General features: G+C 47.9%; 1 protein-coding gene across 3 annotated transcripts in view; it reads left to right on the top strand.

Annotated features, from left to right (window-relative positions):
* The window catches only part of LOC144498711 (xylosyl- and glucuronyltransferase LARGE1), a 436,258-nt gene that overhangs the window by 322,285 nt on the left and 90,877 nt on the right, over positions 1-23,096 (top strand). For all 3 annotated transcript variants that reach the window (XM_078220258.1, XM_078220260.1, XM_078220259.1), the window contains one exon: positions 6,138-6,263. In XM_078220258.1, the coding sequence (XP_078076384.1) occupies positions 6,138-6,263 (126 nt within the window). The remainder of the gene's footprint in view (positions 1-6,137; positions 6,264-23,096) is intronic.

Raw genomic sequence — 23,096 nt, 5'->3', positions numbered from 1 at the left:
GTGGAGAGAGGGCCAAGCACAGGTTCAAGAGGTGTATATTCTCTCCAGCCAGGACAGTTAGTGAGATTTTGCAAGCCCAGGCAAGTCCTGGGGGTTACAGATAGTGTGACATGAACCCAAGATCCCGGTTGAGACTGTCCTCGTGTGTGCGGAACTTGGATATCAGTTTCTGCTCAGCGACTCTGCGCTGTCGTGTGTCGAGAAGGCCGCCTTGGAGAACGCATACCCGAAGATCAGAGGCCGAATGCCCGTGACTGCTGAAGTGTTCCCTGACTGGGGAAGGGAACACTCCTGCCTGGTGATTGTCGAGCGGTGTTCATTCATTCGTTGTCACAGCGTCTGCATGGTCTCCCCAATGTACCATACCTCGGGACATCCTTTCCTGCAGCATATCACATAGACAACGTTGGCCGAGTTGCAAGAGTATGTACCGTGTACCTGGTGGATGGTGTTCTCACGTGAGATGATGGCATCCGTGTCGATGATCCGGCACGTCTTGCAGAAGTTGCTGTGGCAGGGTTGTGTGGTGTCGTGGTCACTGTTCTCCTGAAGGCTGGGTAGTTTGCTGCGGACAATGGTCTGTTTGAGGTTGTGCGGTTGTTTGAAGGCATGAAGTGGGGGTGTGGGGATGGCCTTGGCGAGATGTTCGTCTTCATCGATGACATGTTGAAGTCTCCGGAGAAGATGTCGTAGCTTCTCCGCTCCGGGGATGTACTGGACGACGACGGGTACTCTGTCTGCCGTGTCCCGTGTTTGTCTTCTGAGGAGGTCGGTGCGGTTTTTCGCTGTGGCACGTTGGAACTGTCGATCGATGAGTCGAGCGCCATATCCTGTTCTTATGAAGGCATCTTTCAGTATCTGTAGATGTCTGTTGCGATCCTCCTCATCCGAGCAGATCCTGTGTATACGGAGGGCTTGTGCATAGGGGATGGCTTCTTTAACGTGTTTAGGGTGGAAGCTGGAGAAGTGGAGCATCGTGAGGTTATCCGTGGACTTGCGGTTTAGTGAAGTGCTGAGGTGACCGTCCTTGATGGAGATGCGTGTGTCCAAGAATGCAACCGATTCCGGAGAGTAGTCCATGGTGAGCCTGATGGTGGGATGGAACTTGTTGATGTCATCATATAGTTGTTTCAATAATTGTTCACCATGAGTCCAAAGGAAGAAAACGTCATTGATGTATCTAGTGTATAGCATCGGTTGAAGGTCCTGTGCGGTGAAGAGGTCTTGTTCGAACCTGTGCATAAAGATGTTGGCACATTTGAGGTGCAAATTTGGTCCCCATGGCTGTTCCGTGTGTTTGGATGAAGAACTGGTTGTTGAAGGTGAAGACGTTGTGGTCCAGGATGAAGCGGATGAGTTGTAGAATTGCATCTGGAGATTGGCAGTTGTCAGCGTTGAGTACTGAGGCAGTTGCAGCAATGCCGTCGTCATGGGGGATGCTGGTGTAGAGTGCCGAGACATCCATTGTGACAAGGATTGCTCCTGGTTCAACTGCTCCATGTGTGCTGACTTTCTGTAGGAAGTCCGTATTGTCACGACAGAAGCTGGGGGTTCTTTGTACAATCGGTTTCAGGATGCCCTCGAAATAGCCGGAGAGGTTCTCACACAGGGTCCCATTGCCTGATACGATGGGACGGCCGGGTGTGTTTGCCTTGTGTATCTTCGGGCGCCAGTAGAGATCTCCAACGGGGGAGTATGTGGGATGAGAGCAAGGAGGGTGCTCTGAAGGTCCGGATCAAAGGTCTTGATCAGTCTGTTGAGTTGACGGGTGTGTTCTTTGGTCGGATCTGCGGGTAACCGTCTGTAGTGTTCTGGGTTGTTCAGTTGTCGGTACACTTCCTTGCAGTAATCCGTTCTGTTCAGTATGACGGCCCCTCCTTTGTCTGCTGGTTTGATGACAATGTTGCGGTTGGTCTTGAGAGCGTGGATGGCGTTGGGTTGTGCTTGGGTGACGTTCGGGGCTGTCTTGTGAGTGCGGCTAATTAATCTGGCATTGGCGCACCTCCTGATGGCTTGGGCATACATGTCGAGTCAAGGGCGGCGACCTTCCGAAGGAGTCCAATTCGACTCTTTCCTCTTCGGTCGCTGCACCGCAGATCTCTCTGTCAGCTGTTCCGGTTCATTGGCTGTCTCATTGTGTTCGCTGTTGGCCTCTTGGGGTTTGTAGAAGAACTCCCTCAGCCTCATTCGCCTGATGAATTCCTCTGTGCCCGCTGCGAGACTGATGGGGTCTATTTTAGTGGTGGTGCAGAAATTGAGCCCTCGGCTGAGAACTTCGATTTCATCTGGTTGAAGTGTGTAGTCTGACAAGTTGACAATGGACTTCCCTGCAGTGGTACTGTTTTCTACTGTGGTACCGGGGGAGGCTTGGTTGCTGCTGTTGATGATGCCGAATTTCTCAAGTTTCCTGTTCTTAGTGTGCATGTAGATGGTGTAGTTCCGTTGTCTCGTCTGCTTGACAATATTTCACAGCTGGTCTGCGCCCTGAGCGCAAGTTGAGAATATGGACTCTATATTGGTTTCCAGGCTGCGGCGTTTGCTGTAGAGTTGGTGTATGAGGTGGTTGAGGAGTGAGAGAGAGGTGCGACGGCAAAGTCTCTCAGCGTAGTCTGTGTTATAGGTTGACCTGAGTGGGTTCGTGATCCGTAGTCCTTTCGGTACCTTGTCTGCTATCTTGCAACTTTGTAGAAGTTTGATGTCTGTGTTGATATGCGCGATCTTCTTGGAGATCCTCTCCACTTGGAGCCGGCAGTTTGCGGTGTCGATGGTAGCCATGATGTGGAGATGCCGGCGTTGAACTGGGGTAAGCACAGTAAGAAGTCTCACAACACCAGGTTAAAGTCCAACAGGTTTATTTGGCAGGACCAGCTTTCGGAGTCTCAAGCTCCTTCATCAGGTGAGTGAGGACTTGTATTCACAAACAGGGCCTATAAAGCCACAAACTCAATTTACAAATATTTACATTATCTTGTAAATTGTGTTTGTGTCTTTATATGCTCTGTCTGAACACAAGTCCTCACTCACCTGATGAAGGAGCTTGAGATTCTGAAAGCTAGTGCTGCCAAATAAACCTGTTAGACTTTAACCTGGTGTTGTGAGACTTCTTACTGTATAGTGAATCAGTAAGTTCACTGTACTGGTGAACTTGCCAGCTGAATCACTATCTACTCAGTACATTCCCAATTCTAACTTTCTTCCCACACCTAATGATGCAATAAGACAGACTTTTCTGTTTCCATAGCTAGTAATTTCGGGAACAGGTTGCTAGTCTTTTGCCAAGGGCTTATAGCTTGAGGGGCGCCACTCCACATCAAGCATGGCTGACCAGGAATCTCTCCTGCTCTGACCACCAGCGATTGGCGCATTTGGAAAGATTTTCAGGTTGATACTCAACCTGTTTGGCCACGTTTTGAGCACCTTGCCCAACAAGCCCTGGGGTGGGACTCAAAGCTGGAGCTTCCGCCTCGGAGGCAGGAACATTACTCACTGCGCCACAAAACCCTCAACTCAGATAGTTGTATTGAAAAGAAGAATCAGGTTTTCCTCCCAGTGGGATTGAGTATTAATCACAAGGTATATACTGAAATCTTGCTGCCCTTCATGCCGGCAGAACCTACGGTCTCGCTGATGGTGCACCACCACTGGCAGCGCAAGGAGCATTCAACAGGAAACCCAATTGACAATGCGGGAACATAAGATCTCTCCGCTGGCAAGTGACGCGCATCTCTCACTGCCGCCATGGAAAGAGAGGAAAAACCTTGCCTGCAGTGTACCATAAGTAAGAAGTCTCACAACACCAGGTTAAAGTCCAACAGATTTATTTGGTAGCAAATACCATAAGCTTTCGGAGCGCTGCCCCTTCGTCAGATGGAGTGAAAATCTGTTCTCCAACAGTGCACAGAGACACACTCTGTGCACTGTTGGAGAACAGATTTTCACTCCATCTGACGAAGGGGCAGCGCTCCGAAAGCTTATGGTATTTGCTACCAAATAAATCTGTTGGACTTTAACCTGGTGTTGTGAGACTTCTTCCTGTGCTTACCCCAGTCCAACGCCGGCATCTCCACATCATGTGTACCATAAGACCAGATTCATAGCCCCTCTGGAATGCTCTGTGCAGTTCTGGTTTATCACAGGAAAGCTATCATTGATTCTCAAGCAAAAGAAGTAAAAATTATTCTGGCTGTCAGTAATTTCACTGATAAGGAAAGGTTCAGGAAATTGGACTTGTCTTTTTTTAGCTGCATCACAATAGCACGGTTTAAAAGTACTGCTTGTGATGTTCATTCTGAAACATTAATAAAGCACTGCAGAAATATTTACTCTTTTTTTCCTTATTCCTCTGTCTCTCTTTCTCCATTTTCCTCTCCGTCACACTCACAAGAGGAGATTCTGAGATGACCAAGGTTTTCAAGTCAATGAAGCAGATAGAGAAAAACTATGCAAAGATAGTGACTGGTTCCATAGCAGGGACAACGGGCTACGGATGAGCAAGATTAGGGATAAGAAAGCAACTTGTTCTTGTATAGAATAAGTTCCAAGGTGTTAATGTCTTGTCAGATTACATTGTTAGGGTTTAAGTTTATCATTGAGGTTAAGAAAATCAGGTGATGGTCCTTTGAGCACATAGAAATAGGGGATGGTTGGGACACTGGGTTGTGTGGGAGGAGAGCTCTGAAACTGAACAAGCCAATTAACTCTTGATAACGGAAAACCCTGAGAGCTTTGTTTCTGCTTCACAGACCTGTTAAAACTAGTGAAGAAACTGGAAAATATTTTGGAGAGTGGAGAAATTAAGTTGTTCAAGGGATGCTACCTTCTTGGTTTGGTGTCATGCTTTATCAATCAAGGGGATTACAAATAGAAGCCCTGGCGTTGTAGCACCAATTCTAGAATCCACATTAGGGGCACACGGTCACTATTTATTGAAGCAGGAAGATACAAGGAAGGATGCCCGAAGCAATTGTGCCTAATGTCCTTCCCTTTCCCTAACATTCTTCTTCTTTAAACATTTACTACTTCCACCACTGACGAACAGTGACAGCCGTGTGTACCATCTGCAAGATGCACTGCAGGAACTCACTAAGGCTCCTGAAACAGCACCTTCCAAACCCACAACCATTTAGCAGGATAAGCACAGCAGATACCTGGGAACACCACCACCTGGAGGTTCCCCAGCAAGCCACTCACAATCCTGACTTGGGGATATATCACCATCCCTTCATGTTGCTGGGTCAAAATTCTGGAACTCCCTCCCTAACAGCACTGTGGGTGTACCTACACCACCTGGACTACAGCGGTTCAAGAACCATCTTCTGATGGGCAACGAGGAATGGACAAAAAATGTTGGCCTAGCCAGCAATGCCCACATCCCGTAAGAGAGTTTAAAAAAACACACTAGCTAATCTGAATACAATACACTGGATCAGTTTGTTGATGTTGATGATGCTGTTGTGGAATAAAGATCGCTCCGACTGATTTGTTCTGATTAGTAAGTCTGCGATCATTAAACAGGTCACCTTGCATTGCCAACAGTTCAGGATTGTCCCAGAGTCACTAGAGTTAAAGACTAACGCACAAGGAGAAAAAAAAAATCACAGGTCTATTAAAAGATACTTTTTCACTTCCAGTTTGTTTGAACACTTATTGGTTATAGTAATGTTGGCAATGTGATATAAAGGTCGTTGGATGGACAGTCTGGAATGGTCCACTCTGGGGTTATAAAGGGTCTGTTTGCTTTCCAATTGGTTTGAGAAGAGGATGCAATGGAAGGTTGAACACATTGAGGGAACGATGGTGGGAGTCAGGAACGGGGTGCTTGGATGTGCAAGGTCATGTGATGAAGCCACCAAGGATATGTCTAACCAGAGTTGGCAGGTCAAAGGTCACCACAGTAAACAAATTCTAGCAGTATTTTTTATTTTGACTCTTGTCAAAACTGGCATTTAAAAAAAATCAAGGTTTTATTTGATGTCAGTGGAACAGATTTGATCCATTTGCTGGGATTATATTTCTGTTCAAACTCTCGGTAACAATCTTGGGGGCAATTGGGCATTTCAGCAATTCTCAATGTAACACTGGCAATAATGTCTTATTAATTTTTGTTTCTTCTTTTGTTTTCTCTCCGTCCTGTGCAGGATATCTTCAATGCTGTCATTAAGCAGAATCCTTTCCTGGTGTACCAGCTTCCATGTTTCTGGAATGTTCAGCTATCGGATCATACGCGCTCCGAACAGTGCTACAAGGATGTGTCAGACCTCAAGGTAAGACTTGTTATTGTAAGGATCATAATTGCTGGAGTCGGGAGTGTGTGAGAGACTTTCCTCACTGCACAAAACTAGAGGTAACTCGGTAACATATGAGAATCTTGCAGTCATTTTCGTATCTGAAGTACACAATAGAATCTTTCACCTGTCTTTGGGAGAGCAACAGGGGTCTCGGTTAAGTTTAAGCTGATTTTGTCAGTTAATTTGTACAGTTATGCTTCATCTAAGACAACACCACTTCTGTCTATCATTCACATTTCTTGCCACTCACTGTAGATTAGCACTTCAATATCTCCAGACCATTTACTTGTTGTTGCTTCAGATCCGCTGACACCACAGTCACACGGTCTACATCTGTTAAAGAGTCTGTCTCTTTAAGACAGTACAGCAGAAATGGGTCACCTGACTTGAGGGACCAATGGGGACTGAGGGTGAGTGATCACACCAGAGAGTGGAGTCCTCTCTCTGGCAGAATACATCTAGCAGTCATGTAGCAGGCCTGCGAGGACTGGAGCTGCTGCTCCAAGGCAGCCTGGAGCTGCAAATCCCTATTCCAAGTCTGACTTATCAATAAATACCTTTAGTTCCAACAAAGCCTGAAATCTTTCAGTGGCACAGTGGTTAGCACTGCTGCCTTACAACACCAAGGACCAGGTTCAATTCTGGCCTCGGGTCACTTTATGTATGGAGTTTGCACATTTGCCTCTGCATGGGTTTCTTCCGGGTGCTCCGGTTTCCTCCCACGTTCCAAAGATTAGGTTAGGAGGATTGGCCATGCTAAATTTCCCCTTAGTGTCCCATGCTATGTGGGTTAGGTGAATTAGCCATGGTAAATGTCTGGGGATGGGGTAGAGCGGAGGGTCTGGATGGGCTGCTGAGTGGTACAGACTCGATAGGCTTGAATGGTCTCTTCTGGACTGTAGGGATTCTATGGTTCTACCTATTGACGATGCTAGAGTGCCACACCATAACAAAATCTTTGAGGGTTTAGAACAAGTCGATGTCCTTCAGGATCCCTGCACTGATTTAGTGTAGTCACCTTTCCTACAAGAGACATAGGAACAGGAGGAGGCCATTCAGCCCCTTGAGCCTGCTCTACCATTCAACTAGAACATGCCTGATAATCAACCCGAATGCAATTTTCCCCACCATCCCCATATTGCATGATGTCAGCTGATAATTGAGATGATTCGTTCACCCATTGAATTCACTGCCTCGCTGCAGTAAGAGTGGATTGTCGTGGTTTAATACCAGTCTAGCAAGTTCTTTCTTCTATTTCCACCTCAAGCGTCGCTCATCGCTCATTAGGAAATAGGCTAAATATCTAAACGATGGCTAGGAACCAAACTCAGGAGCATCCAGTTTGGCATCCAGATCAAGGGACCCTTCATGTTTGTCATTTTCATAAATGACCTGGATGAGGAGGTGGAGGGATGGGTTGGTAAGTTTGCCGATGACACGATGGTTGGTGGTGTTGTGGATAGTTTGGAGGGATGTCAGAAGCTGCAGCGTGACATATTTAGGATGCAAGACTGGGCGGAGAAGTGGCAGATGGACTTCAACCCAGATAACTGTGTAGTGGTCCATTTTGGCAGGTCAAATGGGATGAAGGAGTATAATATCAAGGGTAAGACTCTTAGCAGTGTAGAGGATCAGAAGGACCTTGGGGTCCGGGTCCATAGGACTTTTAAATCGGCCTCGCAGGTAGAGGAGGTGGTTAAGAAGGCGTATGGTGTGCTGGCCTTCATCAGTCGAGGGATTGAGTTTAGGAGTCGGGAGATAATGATGCAGCTTTATAAGACCCTCGTCAGACCCCACTTGGAGTACTGTGCTCAGTTCTGGTCGCCTCATTACAGGAGGGATGTGGAAATGATTGAAAGGGTGCAGAGAAGATTTACAAGGATGTTGCCTGGATTGGTTGGCATGCCTTATGAGGATAGGTTGAGGGAGCTTGGTCTTTTCTCCTTGGAGAGACGAAGGATGAGAGGTGACCTGATAGAGGTATACAAGATGTTGAGAGGTATAGATTGGGTGGATTCTCAGAGGGTTTTTCCCAGGGCTGAAATGGCTGCTACGAGAGGACACAGGTTTAAGGTGCTGGGGAATAGGTACAGAGGAGATGTCAGGGATAAGTTTTTCACTCAGAGGGTGGTGGGTGAGTGGAATCGGCTGCCGTCAGTGGTGGTGGAGGCAAACTCGATAGGGTATTTTAAGAGACTTCTGGATGAGTACATGGAACTTAATAGGATTGAGGGTTATAGGTAAGCCTATATAATAAGCCTAGGTAGGTAGGGACATGACCAGCGCAACTTGTGGGCCGAAGGGCCTGTTTGTGCTGTATTTTTGCTATGTTCTATGAGCTGTTGAGTCCATAAGGTCATGCTGCTGAAATCTGATGGTCTTTATTGAATCATACAGCACAGGAGGAGGTCATTAGGCCTATTGCGACTGCTGTTTCTTCCCCTTCAAGAATTTATCCAATTCCCTTTTGAGGCAGCTTCCAACACCCTCCTCCCTGTCAGACAGTGTGTTCCAGAGGGACGTTTAATGTCAACAATAGGATGCAACATGGAGTTGGGGGGGAGCCATGCACTCAGCTCCTAGCACGAACAGGCTGCAAGCAGAGCTGTGAGCAGAGACCCGGACTTGGTAATTGGATGTAGACTTTTCCAGGGACATTATGAAGCTCTCAGGCTGTCTGCTTCAATAAATGAAGCCACGAGACTGCTTCATGAATATGTAATTTTTTAACAATCTAATAAATAATAATGGCAGCTAATTTCGATAGTCCTCCTCTGTTCTCTTTTGGAGCACATTAACATTTTGTAAAGGGTGTGTGCATCGCCTGCTAATAAGTGGTTGGCAATTCCAAATGGAAGATTAATCTCATTTTAGCCCTCAATAATGGGACTTTTAATGGACGATACCAGGTGGCAATGACATCATCATGGGAGTGTGTAGAAATGTAACAACAATACTTGTCCTAAATGGCCTGCACGCTGGTATATGTGTTTAGTATCCAAAACCAAAGAGCCATTGTTTTACTTTCCCTTAATTTTCATAGAATCCATAGAATCCCTACAGTGCAGAAGGAGGCCGTTTTGCCCATTGAGACTGCACCAACCATCCAAAACCACATCTTATCCAGGCCCTAACCTCATAACCCCACACATTTACCATGGCTACTGCACCTAACCTGCACATCTTTGGACACTAAGGGGCAGTTTAACATGGCCAATCCACCTCACCTGTACATATTTGGAGTGCGAGAGGAAACCAGAGCTCCCGGAGGAAACCCACACAGACACGGGAAGAACATGCAAACACTACACAGTCACCCAAGGCCTGAATCAAACCCAATTTCCTGATGCTGAGGCAGCAGTGCTAGCCACTGTGCCATGGAGATGTTGGTCTCCTGTGCCCTAACTATTTATCTGTCATTCCAAAATAGAGAATTAAACTTTGACGCTCACTATAAATTGTATCCTCCAATAGTTCATGCTTATCCATGCTCAGTTGCCACCTTTTTCAAGCCTCATTGCAGCTAGAAATGTTTCATTTCTTCTCATCTCCCCTGAAATATTCTCTACCAGAGTACTTCACAGCTGAGGGAGCATAGTCACTGCTGTAACATAGGAAACGTGGGAGCATTATCTCACGCACAGCGGTGAGATAATGATAGATCATCTATCTTAATGATGTTGATTGAGAGAAACATTTTGACTAGGAAACGCACCAATTAAAAAAAAGTTTAGTTGGTCATTTTGTTTCACGCTGTGTACCTGGGATCTTGCTGTGCACAAATGGACTGCTGTACTTTCCTACATTGCAACAATGACTACACTTCACAAGTAACTCAATGGCGGTGAAGGGCTTTGGGACATTCTGAGGCCTTGGTAGACACGGTGTAACGTGCTCCCCTTGAGCAAACTAGCATTTCTGACATGTTGGTTTTCATACAGCACGGTGGCACAGTGTTTAGCACTGCTGCCTCGCATCATCAGGGACCCAGGTTCGATTCCTGGCTTGGATCACTGTGTGGAGTTTGCACATTCTCCCTGTATCTGCATGGGTTTCCTCCCACAGTCCAGAGATGTGCAGGTTAGATGCATTGGCCATTTTAAATTGCCCCCTAGTGTCAGAGGGACTGGCAGGGTAAATGCATGGGGTTATGAGGATAGAGCCTGGGTGGGATTGTGGTTGGTGCACTCGATGGGCCGAATGGCTTCCTTCTGCATGTAGGGTTTCTATGATTCTTTGCCTTCATTGCAAGGCTCTGTTAACTCTCTAAGATGCAACAATCAAACTGGATTCTCTTCTTGGTCTAGTGTCTACATGCATTCCAGCTAGGAGGGGCCAGAACTGGATCATAGAATCATAGAGCGGGTAAGCAGGATTTTCCAGCCTTTCCTGCCAGCGGGATCTTCCAGTCCCACTGAAGGAAGCTATGGGGATGTTTCACCTTGTGGGAGGTTATAAAACCAGGGAGCAGAGTTTAAAAAAGGGGTCTCTCATTTAATACGGAGATGATGAGGAATTTCTGCTCTGAGGGATATTTGTCTTTGGAATACTCTACCCGAGAGAGCAGTGGAGGCTGGATCATTCAGTATATTCAAAGCTGAGTTTGACAGTTTTTTGATCTACAAGGGATTTGAGGATTATGGGGGTACAGGCAGCAAAGTGGATTTAAGGCCACACTCAGATCAGCCTGATCTCATTGAATGGTGGAGCAGGTTTGTTGGGCAAATGGCCGACTCATCTTCCAATTCCTTGCAATCTAATGATCCTCACCCCATCCATCACATGAAGCATTCACTCCATCCATCACCAATGCACAGTGGCAGCAGCATGTACTATATAGAAGATTCAGTGCAGCAACTCAAGGCTCATTCAACAGCACCTTGCAAACTTGCGACTTCTGCAACCCAAGAAGAACAAGAGGATTAGATACATGGAAATACCGCCACCTGCAAATTTCCCTCCAAGTCATTCACCATCCTGACTTAGGAAATATTATGCTGTTCCTTCACTGTCACTGGGTCGAAACCCTGGAACACCTTTGCTAACAGCACTGTGAGTGTACACCAGATGGACTGCAGCAGTTCAAGAAGGCAGCTCACCACCACCTTCTCAAGGGGCAATTGAAGATAGGCAGTAAATGCTGACCTAGCCATGAATGAATAAAAAAAGACTTAGCACTGCTTGAGATCGGAATAAGGCTGTTTCCCCAGAGGATGGTGTTTTAATGTGGAGTTCTAAGTGTTTATTACCGTTGCATATTTATAATTAATAACATCTTGACTTACAAACAGAATTGCTAGTCTATTAAGTCTTGGCCCCATTTATCTTCACTCTCTGCTTGTTGGTCTTAGAGTGAACCAATGATCAGAGATGCACAAGCAAAATTGGCATGTGTATGACTATCTACAAATTGCTGAAACGAGAGAAAGCTTCAGTAGTTTATGTCCAATGGGGGAGAATAGGTTTCAAATTTAAACTAAAAAGGTGTAATTTAATTTCAGTAGAATTCAGCTAATTTTCAATTTAAGTTTAATAAGTAAACTTGAACTGTAATAAGAAATCGCAGCCATCCATGTCTTAAATAATTGGGGTTGTTTTCCATCTCCCGCCCATCACATATTTTGTTCTTATTTTGGGGTTTAACTGAAGGGACAGATTAGGTTGTTGAGAAATTGTGTTCGATCAGGCTTTCTCTCCCACTCCGGAAGGAGGTGTCAGCATTTTCTTCAGGTCATCTTTCAAGGAGATCTTGCTGACCAAGGGAGTCAGTTGGGTCCACCGCGGAGGCGGCGGGGTCCACGACTGTGAAAGCACGCATCTAGCAGGGACAACACCCCCCCACCCTACAACCCCCTCACACCCTTCCCCACACCCCTCCCACCCACCCTGCCAACACCCTGCCAACACCCCCCCCAACACCCCCCCCAACACCCCCCCCAACATCCCCCCCAACACGCCCACCCCACTCTCCCACCCCACACCCCCCCCACACACACCCTCACCCTCCCACCTCACACCCCCCTCACACACACCCCCTCTCACACACCCCCCCACACACCCCCCCACTCTCCCACCCCACACCCCCCCCCCACACACCCTCACCCACACACCCTCACCCACACACCCTCACCCACACACCCTCACCCACACACCCTCACCCACACACCCTCACCCACACACCCTCACCCACACACCCCCTCCACACCCCCTCCCACATCCCCCCACAACCCCACCCCCTCCACAACACCCCCACCCCCCTCACAGCCCCCCCCCACACCACCCCCCCCACAACCCATCCACACCCCCCCCCACACCCTCTCCCACATCCCCTCACCCCCCCCACAACACCCCCTCCACACCCCCCCACACCCCCCCACACACCCCCCACACCCCCTCCACACACCCCCCCACTCTCCCACCCCACACTCCCCCACACACCCCCTCACCCTCCCACCTCACACCCCCCTCACACACCCCCTCACCCACACACCCCCTCCACACCCCCCCAAACCCCTCCACACCCCCTCCCACATCCCCCCACAACCCCACCCCCTCCACAACACCCCCACCCCCCTCACAGCCCCCCCCACACCACCCCCCACACCACCCCCCACACTACCCCCCACACCCCCCCACCCCCTCCCACATCCCCTCACCCCCCCCCACAACACCCCCCCCACCCCCCTCCTCACCCCCCCCACCCCCTCCACACCCCTTCCACACCCCCTCCACACCCCCACCACACTCTCTCCCACACTCTCCCCCACACTTTCCCCTCATCCACACCCCCCCACCCACACCCCCCACCCCCACCGCCCCACCCCCAGGCAGCCCCCACCCCCAGGCAGCCCCCACCCCCAGGCAGCCCCCACCCCCAGGCAGCCCCCACCCCACACTGTTCCCACCTCCCCACATCCCCCTCAGCTCACCCACCCAAGGGCCCTGTCTAAAATCGGCCAACTCAACCCAGGCTGGAGATTCAACCAGGGTTCTTCCAAGCCGACAAGGAACTCTCTGAACGGAATCACCCAAAATGTACATCACAGAAACAGTCCCAGCAATCTAAGCTCCACATAAATGTCCTCCTATCCTTCACCAGCTCAGTTTATCAGCAGAGCTTTTGATTCGTCCTGTATTCCTGTTCATGTGTGCATGCCATCACTGAGTCCTTGGCAGTGTTTCAGAATATGTTTCCGATGTTTCTGAGCTGTGCTGCTGCTGTTTAATGCAAAACTAATTCAATGTTCCAGCAGAAATTGGGCCCACTGGGCTCACTGCAGCTCATTACTTATTTCTACCAGTGATTTATGGAGTTGTTTGTCGTCACCTGCAAGGTTAGGGAATCCTCCAGTTTTCAATTTGCAGCTTGGGCCTGCCTCTCTCTGCAGTTTATGTGCACAGCTTTTAACACAGGAAAGACCAGCTTCAAAATCAGACCTATTGTCCTGATGTCTCTTCCACACACCCTCAAACCACCACCAACCCCCCACCACCTCCACACACCCCCACACACACACCCTCAAACCGTCACCAACCCCCCACCCCCTCCACACACCCCCACACACACACACCCTCAAACCACCACCAACCCCCCACCCCCTCCACACGCCCCCACACACACACACCCTCAAACCACCACCAACCCCCCACCCCCTCCACACACCCCCACATACACACACATACACACACACGCACACACACACACAACCTCCCATACCCAAATCTCTCTGCTGGAATTAGTTGATTGAGGCATTGAGTGACTGAGCTGCAGAAAACAAGGATATTGTGGATTCCATCAGTTTGAGGGAGCCGATCATCGTCAGGGGAGGGAGAGTTGGTGAGGGCGGGTGTGGCATAAGGAAAATGTTTTTCACAGTGAGTGGGAATGATGTAGAACTCGCTGCCTATAAGAGTGGAACCCCGGAGACAGTGGCCGGGATTTCTTAGTCCTGTCGGGATGGGGCCAGTATGGGACTCTTGCCTTCGGCGGCTCCAGTAAATCCCACCGCCAGGTGGGGCCCAGAAGATCCCATCAAATTATCATTTAAAAAGGAAATTTGGATGGGCCCTTAAGGGTAATAAACCTTCAGGACTACAGAGAAAGGGAATGGGACTAATTAGATTGCTGTACAGAGAGCCAGCATGGATCCGATGGGTCAGATGGCCTCCTTCTGTCCCTCACTAGCTGTATGAATGGTGTGGTTCCCCAACTGGGAGATCAGCAGGATTCACAATTTTGGTCCCTCCTGGTAGAATCCATCTAAGCATCGTGTGAAAGCAGGAGTGAGATCAGTAGTGCCGCCCCGCACAGTCTAATAGCTGGGTGTTATGTAGGTTGAAGCATAGCTCCTTTAAGGGAACAGGTCAGGTGGCTCTGGGTATGGGGGGATCTGCTCGGGGACCGTCTTCGGAGGGCAGTTGTGGTGCGGAGTGAGGAAGACCTGCAATAAATACCAGCATTCCCTGACATCTGGCTGTGGTGTGAGTTCCTGGGGATACACCCCAGTAATGGAGAATTTAACAGGCACCAGCCCCCCCCACTCACTTTCCAGGCTTATGCAATAACACCGGGCTGCAGGAAGGTGGCAGTAGTCATGAAACCAATACGTGAACACATTCAGGAGAGGAGAGTTCAGAGTGGCCGATCTTTGGGCAGCATTAGAATTCTTTGGAATCTTTTTGTTCCAACTAGTCCATAATACCTGTCTTACCACCGTGAGCTGTTAACCCTGACAGCATGGCGGAAGTTTCACCCAGACAGTTGCTTAGGGCCGCAAACACTCCCACATCATAAGTTGGCCTGGGCCATTGAAGCACTCCCATATCACACAAGTCACACTGCAGCTTCACACTGGGTCAATCGAAAAGCTCAATCTCAGATTTTCTGCACTGAATTGATTTGGAGATTTAAATTACATTGAGGGACTCTGTTTTGAAACAACATGAAATCCCACAGCTTTTAAACAGAAATAATCACAGGCTGCACTCATTGAAGATGTGGTTGAAGCCAGACCATGTAGAATGTCGCAGTCTATTCCAGCCTCATAGACTGAAGGTCAGTCTTTTCAACCCATTTGCCAGTACATTATTTTTATTTTGAGTGCACAGCAAAAGAAATCTTTTAAACCCAAACGGAGTGGAGTGGGGGCAGTTTTGGGGCAAAGTAGCTGTTTTTTATTGACAAACCCTCTGGGAAATAATGACCATGAACAGCAGCCCCTTTCTGCAACAAAAGCATAAAATGCTAGAAAATCTCAGCGGAACTGACAGCATCTTTGGAGAGGGAATAGGACCAAGGTTTCGAGTCTTCATCCTTCGTCAGAGCTGAAGACAAGACAAATAGGATGAGATTTATACTGTGAGGGGAGAGGGGGTCTGTAATGGATGGGGATCCATTGGATGGATGGGTGTTGTTAAACTTCTTACAATGGATGGGGATGGCATAGACAAAAAGACAAAGCGGATCAAATGGTGATGATAAAGGCTTGGAATGGTGCTAATAGCATCTATTAAGAGATTGGAATGTGTAAATGGCAGAATATAGATGCAGAGTATAGGAATATGGCAGATGGCTGTACTGAAGTGGGGGAGGTGAACCAAGATGGAAAGTGAGATTTTAGAAGTAGAAAAATAAAAACAATAATATAAAGTAATAAAATGGATTATTAAGATGAAAAGAAGAAATGAAATAAAATAAAATAAGTGCAGTGGAGGAAAGAGTTCATGCTCTGAAGTTGTTGAACTCGATGTTCAGTCCTGAAGGCTGTAAAGTGCCCAATCGGAAGATGAGGTGCTTTTCCTCCAGTTTGCATTGGGCTTCACTGGAACGTTGCAAAAAGCCAAGGACGGACATGTGGACAGGAGAGCAGGCTGGTCTGTTGAAATGGCAAGCAACCGGAAGGTCTGGGGCATGCTTGCGGATGAATCAAAGGTGTTCTATAAAGCGGTCACCCAGTCTACGTTTGGTCTCTCTGATGGAGAGTAGACCGCATTGGGAGCAGTGAATGGAATAGACCAGATTAAAGGGGGTGCACGAGAAGCGCTGCTTCACCTGAAAAGAGTGTTTGGGCCCTGGGATGGTGTAGTAAGAAGTCTCACAACACCAGGTTAAAGTCCAACAGGTTTATTTGGTAGCAAAAGCCACAAGCTTTCGGAGCGCTGCTCCTTCGTCAGGTGAGTGGGAGTTCTATTCACAAACAGGGCATATAAAGACACAAACTCAATTTACAAAATAATGATTGGAATGCGAGTCTTTACAGGTAATCAAGTCTTAAAGGTACAGACAATGTGAGTGGAGAGAGCATTAAGCACAGGTTAAAGGGATGTGTATTGTCTCCAGCCAGGACAGTTAGTGAGATTTTGCAAGCCCAGGCAAGTCGTTATGGGGGTTACAAGTAGTGTGACATGAACTCAAGATGAGGCCGTCCTCATGTGTGCGGAACTTGGCTATGAGCCTCTGCTCAGCGACTCTGCGTTGTTGTGTGTCATGAAGGCCGCCTTGGAGAACGCTTACCCGAAGATCAGAGGCTGAATGCCCGTGACCGCTGAAGTGTCCCCCAACAGGAAGAGAACACTCTTGCCTGGTGATTGTCGAGCAATGTTCATTCATCCTTTGTCGTAGCGTCTGCATAGTTTCCCCAATGTATCATGCCTCGGGACAACCTTTCCTGCAGCGTATCAGGTAGACAACGTTGGCCGAGTTGCAAGAGTATGTACCGTGTACCTGGTGGATGGTGTTCTCACGTGAGATGATGGCATCCGTGTCAATGATCCGGCACGTCTTGCAGAGGTTGCTGTGGCAGGGTTGTGTGGTGTCGTGGTCACTGTTCTCCTGAAGGCTGGGTAGTTTGCTGCGGACAGTGGTCTGTTTGAGGTTGTGCGGTTGTTTGAAGACAAGAAGTGGGGGTGTGGGGATGGCCTTGGCGAGATGTTCGTCTTCATCAATGACATGTTGAAGGTACATTGGGGAGACCATGCAGACGCTACGACAACGGATGAATGAACACTGCCCATGTCTCCAACCGATCTCTATCCTGCTGTATCCTCTGACAGTCCTCATCACTATCCGCAACTCCACCAACCTTTGTGTCGTCGCAAACTTACTAATCAAACCAGTTGCATTTTCCTCCAAATCATTTATATACATTACAAATGGATTAGGTCCCAGCACTGATCCCTGAGGGACACCACTTGTCACAGCCCTCCATTCTGAAACGCTACCCTCTGTCTTCTATGACCGAGGACAGTAAGAAGTCTCACAACACCAGGTTAAAGTCCAACAGGTTGTCCAACCTGTTGGACTTTAACCTGGTGTTGTGAGACTTCTTACTGTGCTTACCCCAGTCCAACGCCGGCATCTCCACATCATGACTTCTATGACCGAGCCAGTTCTGTATCCACCTTGCCAGCTCACCTCTGATCCCATGTGACTTCACCTTCTGCACCAGTCTGCCATGAGGGACCTTGTCAAAGGCCTTACTGAAGTCCATGTAGACAACATCCACTGCCCTACCCTCATCAACCATCTTTGTCACTTCCTCAAAAAACTTGATCAAGTTAGTGAGACATGACCTCCCCTTCACAAAACCATGTTGCCTACAGTTCTTCACACCCTATGATGTGGGGTGTGAAGAGCTGTAGTCAAGGTAGTTGTGGAAGTTGGGCTTGTAATGGATACCGGTGGACAGTCTATCACCAGAAATTGAGACAATCTGCAGCTGGAAACACAGGAAGAGAAAGGATAAAGGGCAGATAGCCAGTATCGTGTTAAACATTAGCCTGCAAGGCTTGACCTGGGGTTCAGAGCTGAAAGCTAAAATGCAAGAGGTCAAGTTCTGTGATCCCAAGACTGGGAAGAAATAGGAGCACCCAGAGGAAACTCACGTAGACATGGGGAGAACGTGCAAAGTCCACACAGTCACCAAAGGCCGGAATCGAACCTGACTGTAACCACTGTGCCACCTCTTTCTGTACATGCTGCCTGTGTGATCGGCTCTGGATAGGCTGAACCGGCCTTCCCGAGGCTCAGTGATTGGCCAGTTGTCTGTTGACAGACGCTGTGGGAGCGCATCATCAGTCACAGTCGGTTGACCCTTCACCAGTTTCTTCATCCATTTGGTTATTGGCGGCTTCAAGTTTTGACCAGCTGGCATAGCTAGTTCCTCCTCCTTCAGCCCTTATGTGATAACAAAACATGCACTTATCTCCACCAACTTTGCAGTCTCCAAGCAACCAGCCGATATTGGCCATCCAGTTACAAGTTCAATGATAAATTCAACAACATTTTGACCACCTTGTTTGTTCCATATGTCACGTTCAAATTGGCACATTTCCTTCTTCCTACGTCTAGACACTTGCTCGCCACACTCTTCACCAGGTTACATACAGTTCACAAATTGGTGGGGGGGGAGCGCTTACCTTGTTTTATCTCTACATTCCACTTTGGTATAATTAGATAGTGGCAGAGCACACCCTGGACATGAGCCACTCAGATCACTTAGGGAAGTGATTTTGAGAAACTATTAAGGAAAACTAATGTTAAAGATTTTCTCAATTTACTGCAATTAAATGTGAAGGCATTGACTTGTGTAGCAGTTAGATGTTTTATAAATAACTCAAACAGTTCTGTGCCTGTATGTGTTTGATTGGCACCGAGTTGTGTGTATTGATTTTCTTAATGAAACAATGCACTTTATGCGGCTGAATTCCAGATCACTCTGAGCAGTGAGTCAAAAGGTTCTGAGTTCAAGCCTTAAACACCTAATCTTGCCTGATTCGGAAGTACAACTACCAGGGGAGTGCTACATTGACGTATGAGACTCAGTCTATCTGAACTGGCAGGCATGAAGCCATGACATGACTTTGGGAAGTTCTCCAGATGTCCTGGCCTCCATTCCTCTTTCAACTGACACCTCGAAGAACAAATGTTCTGGCAACCTCCTATATAAAAGCAAAATACTGCGGATGTTGGAATCCGAAACAAAAACAGAGAATGCTGGAAAATCTCAGCAGGTCTGACAGCATCTGTGGAGACAGAATAGAGCAAACATTTCAACTGACTCAAAACGTTAGCTCTATTCTCTCTCCACAAATGCTGAAATTTTCCAGCATTTTCTGCTTTGGTTCAGATAACCCCATCTATTACTTGTTAAGCCCTGCCACGTTTGACTACATAACAACGATCCCACTTCATAGGCAATCCATCACACGTACAATGCTTTAGGACATGCTGAGTGAGAGTGGTAGGGTGCTGTGTAAATGCAAAATCATTTTTTAAGGTTTAGTGAACATTGTCATTTCTGACCACTTCCATAAGGTCACTTCAGAATGTACCAACGTTCCCCATTGACTCAGGAGTCATCTTTGTGTTTAATTGGCGTAGTGGTATTGTCACTGAACTAGTAATCCAGAGAAACAAGGTATTGCTCTGGAGACCTGGGTTCGAATCTCACCATGGCAGATAGTGAAATGATGAATTCAAGAAAAGTCTGGAATTAGACGCCATGAGATCGTTGTCGATTTGTTGTAAAAATCCATCTAGTTCACTAATGTCCTTTAGGGAAGAAAATCTGCTGTTCTTACCTGGTCTGGCCTACATGTGACTCCAGATCCATAGCAATGTGGTTGACTCTTAAATGGCCCCACACTCAGTTCAAGGGCAAATAGGGATGAATGAATTTTTTAAAAAGCTTGAGCAATTTGGATTTGATAGTTGCCTGGATGAGAGAGATATATCATTTACTATCAAGAAGCCCTTGCTGCTCTCTGGAATTTGTGGGGAAAAGACAGGATCAGGCTTGGGGTGATACCTGCTGAGGTCAAATAGCCGCCCAGTACTCATTGCCTTGGTTCAATTATAAGGAATGCCCACAAGCAACATGTTCCAATTTCGGACCCAGAACCAGAGGCAAGATAGGAGAAATTGTCTTTTTACACCAGGGCCAGGATGGCAGAAGTTTCCCTTCCTGCCATCCAAGGAATTAGCGGCAAGCACATTCCCGCCATCCTGGCTGCCCCGCGGCAGGGACTTGTGCCCCTCAGTCAGGAGGAAGTGCTGCCTCAGAGAGCGGCCAGCAGTCTGACTGTCTGGCAGCTTTCTCGTCTTTGCAGTGAGGAGAGAACCAGGACTACAAGCAGTTCCCAGAGCCCAAGTCCCAGAAGTCCAGGACCAGGTAGGTTTTTGGGGGTTTTAGGCAGAGACGGTGTGTCTCCCGAGGTCTGAACAGGGTTAGTTGTGGTGTATCCTCCCTGCCCTTGAACTCCTTCCACCAGCCTGAAAATTGAGGCTGGGCGGGAAGCGGCCCTTAAGTGGCAAGTGATTGGCAGCTAAGGGCTTCAGTTGTGTCAGGTCCAGCACGGAATTGAGGTGTGGGGGGTGGGGAACCCAGTGCACAAGTCGTTCAACAAATTTTACAGTGCGGTGACTGAAGAAGGCAACGTTTGAAAGGAAAAAGGAGATTAACTTGAAAATAAAATTAATTGGAAGACTATGAGGAAGGAGTAGTGGAGTTAGAATAATGGATAACTCATTTGAAAAGGTAATATAGGTAGAGTGTGCGGTCCAGACTCCTCTGTGCCTATTGAATATGATTCAAAGTCATTCTAATTTTGTTTGTGGTATTTTGTGCCTAATTCCACGCGAGGCTGTGCACAAACCTGGTGATTTAACTGCATACTCTTCTCCCAAGGGCAGTTAGCATTCCATCTGTAAGTTTAACAAGCGCCCTGGCAGAATGGAAAGATTCTGAACTCAATTCGACTGACGTTTGTCAGACTGCTCTTGACAGAGAGTCACAAATTTGATTGTGCCCAACTCATTGCATTGAGTTTAAAGATGTTGGGAGGAGAAGATTCGATTGTGATTGTGAACAAAATCATCCATAATGCTAGCGTTATAAACAGCGTGACCCTTTTCACTCACCGGGATGAATACTTGTTAGGAAAGATGGATTGAATGTCGAAGTTAACGTTTTGCTCCGAATTTCAATAATTTAGCATCTAATTGCTCTCAGCCTGGGGATTTGAAAGATTTAGTGAGGAACATGCTGACAAGTTGCGATACGCTACATGTGTGAATGGAAATAGCCACTAACGTGCGGGATTTCATTACCTGCAAGCCTTAGGAAGTGGGCCTTTCGACTTTGATACATGTTAGTGCTTGAAATGAAACTCTTCATCTAGAATTTCATTTTGTTTCTTCAAGGTCAATACTTACAGCATATTATTGAGCATTGTGAGTTTAAATGCTTGTATTTCCCTGAAGGTGCTGAGGTAATATTCTGTGGGTTCAGGCCCATTCTCTGTGTCAGATGAGTGCTAGTGGGATATTTGGGGGTCGGTAGGGTGGAGCCGCTGCTTACCTCCCAATTAACCTGACATCTTCAGATACACTTCCCAGCAGTAATCATCGGACCAGAGCTGGAACCCTGACCGATAGCTCGCTCACTTGATTCAACGTCAGTCGTGTTAAGCCAATCGTTACCCCAGCTGAGGTTTCTCAGCTCAAGCATGCAGACCAAGCCTTGGATCTGAAGCTCACTAATACATTGGATAGCATCCTTATCCACAAGGCCAGTTCATAGAATAGAATCCCTACAGTACAGAAAGAGGCCATTCAGCCCATCGAGTCTGCACCGACCACAATCCCACCCAGGCCCTACCCACATATCCCTACATATTTTACCCACTAATCCCTCTAACCTACGCATCTCAGGACACTAAGGGCAATTTTTTTAGCATGGCCAATCAACCTAACCCGCACATCTTTGGACTGTGGGAGGAAACCGGAGCACCCGGAGGAAACCCACGCAGACACAAGGAGAATGTGCAACTCCGCCAGTTGAGCTGGGACGGAGGGGGATAGGCACTCCAGCCTGTTGTGATGAAATGTGCATTGCAAATCAGGCAGGCAAAGAACAGATTAAAACTAAGGCACGTGGGTAATAAATCTAGAAGATTCCAGAAAATTCCAGTAGTGTTGGGGGGTTGGGGAGAGGGGGGGGGGGGGGGGTGCACAGTGTCAAGGGTGTGCGGGGGGTGAACAGTATCGAGGGTGTGGGGGTGAACAGTGTCAGGGTCGGGGAGGGGCAAGCAGTGTCGGGGAGTGAGCAGTGTCGGGGGGGTAAGCAATGTTGGGGGTGTGGGGGCGAGCAATGTCGGAGCTGTGGAGGGGTGAGCAGTGTCGGGAGTGTGGGGGGGTGAGCAGTGTCGGCAGTGTCGGGGGGTGAACAGTGTCGGGGGCTGGGGGCGGTGAGCAGTGTCAGGGGTGGGGGGGTCAGGGGTGTGGGTGGTGTGAGGGGTGTGGGGGTGAGTGAACTGTGTCAGGATTGTGGGGGTGAGATGTGAGCTGTGTTGGGCTGATGTGGTGTGCTGGAGTGCTTTCCCACCGGAGTGCTTTTCCACTCCACCTGATTTTGTTCAGCTATTCCTGAGCAATTTTAATTCTTGCTAGGAGCAGCTGTAAGTCAATTAGTATAAAAGCCAGAGTGAGTGTAAGGCAAAAAGCCCAGGTTTATGTTCTGATGGGTCCCAAAGAGCTGCCAGCCAGTGCTTTCCACGGAGCCATTTCTGGCACATCAGATGTTCCTGTTTCAGGCCTAAATCAGGCACCCGAATTTCCGATGCCATTGCGACCCTCAGCAGCCGCTAACGTCCCAGCACTCACTCACTATTCAGGATGACAGATCTGGCCCTTTATGCCCGTACAATGTCAGGGTCACTATTGCATCTGAATACAATGACTCGTATTTTCATTACATGGTGTGCCCCATATACACAAAAGCCTGTCAATGTCAAGCAGGGGTTTCTGAC

This window comes from Mustelus asterias, chromosome 9 (genome assembly GCF_964213995.1).
Source record: "Mustelus asterias chromosome 9, sMusAst1.hap1.1, whole genome shotgun sequence".
Lineage (NCBI taxonomy): Eukaryota > Metazoa > Chordata > Chondrichthyes > Carcharhiniformes > Triakidae > Mustelus > Mustelus asterias.
This window is presented reverse-complemented; position numbering and strand designations above follow the sequence as displayed.